This window comes from Coregonus lavaretus, assembly GCF_964263955.1.
Source record: "Coregonus lavaretus genome assembly, contig: HAP1_SCAFFOLD_55, whole genome shotgun sequence".
In the NCBI taxonomy this organism is placed as follows: domain Eukaryota; kingdom Metazoa; phylum Chordata; class Actinopteri; order Salmoniformes; family Salmonidae; genus Coregonus; species Coregonus lavaretus.
In genome coordinates, this window is record NW_028161934.1 from 2,388,919 (window position 1) to 2,398,347 (window position 9,429).

General features: G+C 40.3%; 1 protein-coding gene across 1 annotated transcript; it reads left to right on the plus strand.

Moving 5' to 3' along the window:
* Positions 1 to 2,344: 2,344 nt before the first annotated feature.
* On the plus strand, positions 2,345 to 7,080 carry LOC311119883 (sialoadhesin-like; the record flags this gene model as incomplete). Its single annotated transcript, XM_084194534.1, has 7 exons — positions 2,345 to 2,416; positions 5,065 to 5,142; positions 5,338 to 5,682; positions 5,886 to 6,107; positions 6,303 to 6,569; positions 6,813 to 6,927; positions 7,077 to 7,080. The coding sequence occupies exons 2-7, from the start codon at positions 5,088 to 5,090 to the stop codon at positions 7,078 to 7,080; spliced, it is 1,008 nt and encodes a 335-aa protein (XP_084050660.1). The 5' UTR covers positions 2,345 to 2,416; positions 5,065 to 5,087.
* Between the last annotated feature and the right edge of the window lie 2,349 nt (positions 7,081 to 9,429).

Here is a 9,429-nt window from a genome sequence, read left to right on the forward strand (position 1 = left end):
GAGAAACTCCCCAAATACAGGAGTGCCAAGCCTGTTATCCATATATTGTCTAATGTAGCCTGTTATGCATATATACTCTAATGTAGCCTGTTATCCATATATAGTCTAATGTAACCTGTTATCCATATATAGTCTAATGTAGCCTCTTATCCATATATAGTCTAATGTAGCCTCTTATCCATATAAAGTATAATGTAGCCTGCTATCTAAAATGTATATATATTCTAATGTACCCTGTTATCTACTCTTCCGGTCAAAAGTTTTAGAACACCTACTCATTCAAGGGTTTTTCTTTATTTTTACTATTTTCTACATTGTAGAATAATAGTGAAGACATTAAAACTATAACACATATGGAATCATGTAGTAACCAAAAAAGTGTTAAACAAATCAAAATATATTTTATATTTGAGATTCTTCAAATAGCCACCATTTGCCTTGATGACAGTTTTGCACACTCTTGGCATTCTCTCAACCAGCTTCACCTGGAATGCTTTTCCAACAGTCTTGAAGGAGTTCCCACATGTGCTGAGCACTTGTTGGCTGCTTTTCCTTCACTCTGTGGTCCAACTCATCCCAAACCATCTCAATTTGGTTGAGGTCGGGGGATTGTGGAGGCCAGGTCATCTGATGCAGCACTCCATCACTCTCCTTCTTGGTAAAATAGCCCTTACACAGCCTGGAGGTGTGTTGGGTCATTATCCTGTTGAAAAGTAAATGATAGTCCCACCAAGCCCAAACCAGATGTGATGGCGTATTGCTGCAGAATGCTGTGGTAGCCATGCTGGTTAAGTGTGCTTTAAATTCTAAATAAATCACAGACCGTGTCACCAGCAAATCACCTCCACACCATCACACATCCTCCTCCATGCTTTACGGTGGGAAATACACATAAAGAAGGTCATCTGTTCACCCACACCCCGTCTCACATAGAAACGGCAGTTGGAAACAAAAATCTCCAATTTGAACTCCAGACCAAAGGACACATTTCCACCGGTCTAATGTCCATTGCTCGTGTTTCTTGGCCCAAGCAGGTCTCTCTTCTTATTGGTGTCCTTCAGTAGTGGTTTCTTTGCAGAAATTCGACCATGAAGGCCTGATTCACACAGTTCCCTCTGAACAGTTGATGTTGAGATGTGTCTGTGACTTGAACTCTGTGAAGCATTTATTTTGGCTGCAATTTCTGAGGCTGCTAAATCTAATGAACTTATCCTCTGGGTCTTCCATTCCTGTGGCGGTACTCATGAGAGCCAGTTTCATCATAGCGCTTGATGGTTTCTGCAACTGCACTTGAAGAAACTTTCAAAGTTCTTGATATTTTCCGTATTGACTAACCTTCATGTCTTAAAGTAATGATAGACTGTAGTTTCTCTTTGCTTATTTGAGCTGTTCTTGCCATAATATGGACTTGGTCTTTTACCAAATAGGGCTATCTTCTGTAAACCCCCCCCCCCCCTACCTTGTCACAACACAACTGATTGGCTCAAACGCATTAAGAAGAAAATAAATTCCACAAATTAACTTTTAACAAGGCACACCTGTTAATTGAAATGCATTCCAGGTGACTACCTCATGAAGCTTGTTGAGGGAATGCCAAGAGTGTGCAAAGCTGTCATCAAGGCAAATGGTGGCTATTTGAAGAATCTCAAATAAATCATATATTGGATTTGTTTAACACTTCACTATTATTCTACAATGTAGAAAATGGTAAAAATAAAGAAAAACCCTTGAATGAGTAGGTGTTCTAAAACTTTTGACTTGTAGTGTATTTCCAGTTTGTTATGTTGTTAGTTGCCCAACATTATGAGGACATTATTATTAGTGCAGTAATGTTAATATACCAGCTGGGAGAGCTCTAGTCTAGAACACTGGAACCTTCAGTAGCACTTTTTTGCAGATGATGAGGATTGATGGTCATGGGTGTTTAAATGGAATGGGTTCTAATTGAATGACATCATGGAACTTTGACCTGTATATACAGAACTCAGAAGGGCAAGGCAACACATTCTAAGAAATTGTTAACATTGGAAATAGTATGCATCAAGCCCTCTATAGTCGACACATAGTTTAAATGGTTCTCTGTGTGGTCAAAATCTAAAATTGGAAATGTGACACATTTAGCTTGTTTTAAAAATGTAGGCCTACTCCTCAAATGAAGAAAGGCAAATAGATATGCAGTCTGTTGCGTAATTTCTATTGAAATACAGTAACATCCCTTTTCTGACGTGCTGGTCTGGTCATCATGCATGCTAATGTCTTAAAGAGGAAGGAAAGGAAAATTCTGTATCAGCTACTTGTGTTCTGACTACTTTAAATATGTATCAACCACAGAACTCAACTGACACTTACTAGCAGTTTCCACACACTGCCAGTAAGTTGACACACTGTACAAGACCTCTCCCCTTCACTTCTAGCTGTAAGTACATTTGACAATATCTTGAAATATAGTTTTGGGTTATTTGTTTTTAGTCATTAGTCATATACTTGAGGGTAATGTATCATTTTACTTCTTGTTACTATTTGAGCTGTGTTTTGGTTGTTACATTAGGGCCAGTATTCATAAAGTGTCTCAGTGTAGGAGTGTGGATCTACATAGGGATGAGATGATTAACCAGGGTATAAAAGACACGCAAACATACATTTGAATCTCTGCTCAGTGTGTGTGCGTGTATGGACCCGTGTGTTTGTGTGAATGACACAGTGGATTTAGCTGAGGGCCCTTTAGGACCAGACTGATAGGGAGTAGGGTTGACATCTATACTGTGTAGGATGTGTTTTAACTTTTCTACATCCATAACAACCAGCTCTCTAGACTTTGATACAGACTCAATGGGCCTTATGTGCCTTCCCTACAGATGCTTTATGTGTCTTTGTGTGTGTGTGTGTGTGTGTGTGTGTGTCAGTCACTTGCTGTTTAGCCTCACAGCTTGGGGATAGGAGCTATCATTGAACCTGGTGGTCAGTCTTTAGGCTGCTGTACAGCTTGATGGACCGTAGAGGATTGAACATTTATCCTCCTATATTTGGGGTTCTGAGAATAAAACAGCTTCAGAACAATCAATGTAGAAATATGTGTTTACAGTACTACAGATCTGTTCAATAAGTGATTGTTGTTGTTGATGTTGTTGTTGTTGATGATGATGACGATCATGTTGATGATGATGATGATGGATGATGACAATTGTTTCCATTAGATATTTTTTGCAACATACAACATGTCATCTTAAATAGACAGACGTAGACAGACATGAAACACGTCACACACATACAGTGAGGGAAAAACGTATTTGATCCCCTGCTGATTATGTACGTTTGCCCACTGACAAAGAAATGATCAGTCTATAATTTGAATGGTAGGTTTATTTGAATAGTGAGAGACAGAATAACAACAAATAAATCCAGAAAAACGCATGTCAAAAATGTTATAAATTGATTTGCATTTTAATGAGGGAAATAAGTATTTGACCCCCTCTCAATCAGAAAGATTTATGGCTCCCAGGTGTCTTTTATACAGGTAACGAGCTGAGATTAGGAGCACACTCTTAAAGGGAGTGCTCCTAATCTCAGCTTGTTACCTGTATAAAAGACACCTGTCCACAGAAGCGATCAATCAATCAGATTCCAAACTCTCCACCATGGCCAAGACCAAAGAGCTCTCCAAGGATGTCAGGGACAAGATGGTAGACCTACACAAGGCTGGAATGGGCTACAAGACCATCGCCAAGCAGCTTGGTGAGAAGGTGACAATAGTTGGTGTGATTATTCGCAAATAGAAGAAACACAAAATAACTGTCAATCTCCCTCGGCCTAGGGCTCCATGCAAGATCTCACCTCGTGGAGTTGCAATGATCATGACAACGGTGAGGAATCAGCCCAGAACTACACGGGAGGATCTTGTCAATGATCTCAAGGCAGCTGGGACCATAGTCACCAAGAAAACAATTGGTAACACACTACGCTGTGAAGGACGGAAATCCTGCAGCGCCCACAAGGTCCCCCTGCTCAAGAAAGCACATATACAGGCCCGTCTGAAGTTTGCCAATGAACATCTGAATGATTCAGAGGAGAACTGGGTGAAAGTGTTGTGGTCAGATGAGACCAAAATGGAGCTCTTTGGCATCAACTCAACTCGCCGTGTTTGGAGGAGGAGAAATGCTGCCTATGACTCCAAGAACACCATCCCCACCGTCAAACATGGAGGTGGAAACATTATGCTTTGAGGGTGTTTTTCTGCTAAGGGGACAGGACAACTTCACTGCATCAAAGGGACGATGGATGGGGCCATGTTTCGTCAAATCTTGGGTGAGAACCTCCTTCCCTCAGCCAGGGCATTGAAAATGGGTCGTGGATGGGTATTCCAGCATGACAATGACCCAAAACACACGGCCAAGACAACAAAGGAGTGGCTCAAGAAGAAGCACATTAAGGTCCTGGAGTGGCCTAGCCAGTCTCCAGACCTTAATCCCATAGAAAATCTGTGGAGGGAGCTGAAGGTTTGAGTTGCCAAACGTCAGCCTCGAAACCTTAATGACTTAGAGAAGATCTGCAAAGAGGAGTGGAACAAAATCACTCCTGAGATGTGTGCAAACCTAGGGCCAACTACAAGAAACGTCTGACCTCTGTGATTGCCAACAAGGGTTTTGCCACCAAGTACTAAGTCATGTTTTGCAGAGGGGTCAAATACTTATTTCCCTCATTAAAATGCAAATCAATGTATAACATTTTTGACATGCGTTTTTCTGGATTTTTTGTTGTTATTCTGTCTCTCACTGTTCAAATAAACCTACCCTTAAAATTATAGACTGATCATGTCTTTGTCAGTGGGCAAACGTACAAAATCAGCAGGGGATCACATACTTATTTCCCTCACTGTACATAGTGCAATAGACTTACAGACAGACAGTATTCACATAGACAACCATATAGCACAATACAACACAACACAATATGAGCCTGGTTCATTTTCAGTAATGAGGCCCTGTACCCCATTTACAGTTTATACTTCAATGTATCAGGTGTAGTTATTCACCAGCTATAGAGTGAGTTGTTGTTTATGTTTCTAAGACTGCAGGGTGGGAGATGCAACAATGGCCTTGAGAACAGCAGGAAGTGTGTTGGTGGTCTTTCTCTGGTCTGTAGCAGGTATGGTCTCATTCTTATCTTTTAGTTGCTCTGTTTAACAATCTACAGACATTTCTAAAAGGATAAGAATCATAATGTTATTCTGGTGTGTTCTGTTAGGAGTCTCCACTTCACTTAAATGGTTATCTTTTACACCTTACTGAGTGATACTTATCTGTGGTTTCCATTCACACGCAACTCTACTCTGTGTTTCAGTGGTACTGGGTCAATATGGCTGGAGTGTGACATACACCACTCAGAGTATTTGTGCCTTGAAGGGGTCAACAGTGCAGCTGTCCTGCTCTTACAGATATCCCAGTGGTACAGTCACAAGAACCTTCTGGTTCACTAAAATGTATGCTGTGGAGAATTATGTGAGTCTGAGTGATGACCTAGACTACAAAGGTCGTGTGAAGTACCATAGAGATAAGAAGAATGGTCACACCCTGACTATCACATACCTGAGAGAGAGTGACTCAGCTACGTACAAGTTCAGATTTATAACAGATCAGACCGGAGGGAGATATAGTGGCTATCCTGGAGTCACTCTGTCTGTCACAGGTACAGTTACATTCAATAAAGCTAAACTGTTGAATTCCATTTAGTTCAGGAGAATTGTCTTGGATTGTATTTATGAAATACAAATAATATGATACTATGTCTATATAGCAATTGTCATGTCTTTATTGATCTGTTTGAGAATGTATTGCATCATGTGATGACACTAGACAACAGGTGATTCAGATTTATGTTGTCTACTCCAGACCTGCAGGTGAAGGTGACTCCTTATTCACAGACTACAACATGGAAGACACTGACCTGTAGCACCACCAGTTGTCCTCTGACTGGTAACCCCACCTACATCTGGTACAAGAACGGACAGATAGTAACTGACAACACTTCCCCCTATTCAGTCTATCCTGATGCTGCAGACAGCTACTCCTGTGCTGTAAAAGGCCGTGAGGCTCTCCACTCTCCTGCAGTGTGTGAGTACAGTACAATAGTACAGTATTCTACTCAGCAAGTATCATGCACTCAGGCAAAAGAGACAGGTCTTACTTTATCAATCATTACAGAACAAAAAGGCTTTTTTTACTCATCGTCTATATTACTTTAAATTATTATGATTATAATTAAGTATTGTGACATTACCACTTCCGGACATTCATATTTTCTATCAGATAAACCAAAGAACACCTCAGTGTCAGTCAGTGCCTCTGGTGAAATAGTGGAGGGCAGTTCAGTGACTCTGACCTGCAGCAGTGATGCCAACCCACCTGTGCAGAGTTACACCTGGTACAAGAAGAATGGAGGTGGCTATCAGAGTATGACAGGACCACAGCATGTCTTCAATCAAATCCAGTCATCTGACACTGGAGAGTACTACTGTGCGGCCCAGAATGAGATGGGGACAGGCTGGTCTAGGACCATCAACATGGATGTGAAATGTGAGTAAAGTACAGCTCAGTGTTTGAATGATAAGGTAGCAACACAATTGTAATTAAATGAAGTAGTCCTAAAGCACAGCATCTCCAAATGTGTATTTGTTAACGTTTTGTTTAAGTTATAGTTTTTAGATAGTTCTCTGACTTAACAGATCATTAATTTTTGACATGACATGTCATTTGTAAATATACTACTGTCGTAAATATACTACTGTCCTAACCCTCTGACAAATTCTCCTTTACCAGATGGCCCAAAAATCACCTCAGTGTCAGTCAGTCCCTCTGGTGAAATAGTGGAGGGCAGTTCAGTGATTCTGACCTGCAGCAGTGATGCCAACCCACCTGTGGACAAATACACCTGGTACTTTCAAAATAAGACTTTTCTAAATGCATTTGGAAAGATCTACAACATAAGTAACTTCAAGTCTAAGGACAATGGACATTACCACTGTGAGGCCTGGAATGGAAGAGGGTCTAGGGACTCTACAGATCTGATGATAACTTTACCAGGTGAATTTTCACCTTCAATATTTCAATACAAAATTACATTTCAAGCTCATTTTAGTAATTATACGTTGGCATATCCTACTTAGTTTAAAAAAATTATGTATACGTTGAGATTAGATCACTTAACAAATATTTTCAGTTTATAACATGCCAGTACTCGTATCATCCATATTTTCATTTAGGGAAACAAACCTCAGTTATGACTGCAGCTGTAGGAATCATAGTGGTTGTTCTGGTTCTCATCCTCTGTCTCTCTGGCTTCATGTGGCTCAGGTAAGTAAAAATTCATATTTTTATGATTATTATACCTTAGCACTCTGATTTGTTATTAACTTAATTAATTAATTAGTTCATTCATTTATGGTAGAGCATGGCGCTTGTAACGCCAGGGTAGTGGGTTCGACCACCCATGCTAAATGGCATATTATTATATTAACTTCCAGTAGAGGGCAGTAGAGAGCATAACTCACTCTGTTCCTCTTGATCTCTTTTACAGGAGATTCAGAGGAGGAAGTGAAGCCACAGGAGACACAGGAGACACACAGGTGATTCCATCAGTTACACCAGGATTTCCCAAAATCAGTCATGCCCCCCCTCATCGTCAATCTTTGATTATTTGAATCAGCTGTGTAGTGCTAGGGCAAAAAACTAAACGTGCACCAAGGGGGTGGCCCAGCCCCAAGTTTGGGAAAACCTGAGTTACACCTCCACCTTCACACCTGCCAACATTAATTTACTGTGTCACGACAGTCTCTTTCATACCATTTTCACTGTTACCTCTCTCTCTCTCTCTCTCTCTCTCTCTCTCTCTCTCTCTCTCTCTCTCTCTCTCTCTCTCTCTCTCTCTCTCTCTCTCTCTCTCTCTCTCTCTCTCTCTCTCTCTCTCTCTCTCTCTCTCTCTCTCTCTCTCTCTCTCTCTCTCTCTCTCTCTCTCTCTCTCCTCTCTCTCTCAGAGTGTCCATCCTGACTCGAACAGTGACACGTACACAGCTCTGAACATGAAGACCAGGTCACCAGAGTACGACACCTTGGCAGTAAGTGTGTGTGTGTGTGTGTGTGTGTGTGTGTGTGTGTGTGTGTGTGTGTGGCCATAAAAATGTTAGAGGGAATGCTAATTCAGTATGTCTTCTTTCAGAATGTGAGGGGACTCTCCCACTGAAGACAACCACCACACAACCTGGACTGAAGAGAACCACCACACAACCTGGACTGAAGAGAACCACCACAGAATCTGGACTGAAGAGAACCACCACAGATCCTGGACTGAAGAGCTACGGTTCCAAGCCAAAGCTAGGCCTTACACCTCTATTCTCTTGCTATCATATCTAGAACGTTTTCCAGACCATGAACTTTAACTTTTGAGTAAATGCTGGAATAGATTTGTGTTTTTCTTATAATGATAATTATGTATATTGATGATACATGGGATTAGTTATGTTTCTGCTTTTTTTTCAATGGGATTTTACCATTTCCATATTTTTGATGATATAAATAGCCTACTTTTCTTGTGGACCAATCTATAGTTTAAGATTATATTTCTGATCTTTTTCTATGGGATTTTGCCTTTTACAGATTTTTTATGACATCAATAGTCCTACTTTCCTCAGCAACTAATACGGATAATATTAATAACAGCTGTTTATACTTTTTAGCTCTTGGGCCAAGTTGCTCCTGATGTGGTTAATGATGATTTACTTTGTATTGCTGTCAGACATCATTCAGCATTTTATATGTTATATTACCTAATACTATATTGTTCAGTGTCATGATATTGCTTGTTTTTTATAAAATCATCAGTACATTACATACATTTAACCATTTGCAGTTTTTTACATTGTGGTTCAGTGTCAATACAGTATAAGCATCATGTTGTAAATAAGATCAAAGTGTATTGCATTTCTGCATATTGGACACATGATGGCGCCATTACACATAACCATGAGTGGCTAGGCTAGCGTTTCCTAAACTCGATCCTGGGGTCCCCAAAAGGTGCACATTTTGGTTTTTGCCCTAGCACTACACAGCTGATTCAAATAATCAAATATTGATGACGAGTTGATTACACACACACAGAGGCAGTGTTAACTGAGTTGTCTCATTAACCTCAGAATTATTATTTCTATTCACTGAAATGACCCTAGTTTAAAAGGATCGGACACTTTTTTTCAATTTTCGCAGAAAATGACATACCCAAATCTAACTGCCTGTAGCTCAGGACCTGAAGCAAGGACATGCATATTCTTGAAATGAATGGAGGAGAATATAACACATTAGAAATGTTTTTCTTTTTTGCATCATCTTTGAAATGCAAGAGAAAGGCCAGACAGTGATGTAGGAATCTAGGTGCAAAGTTTCA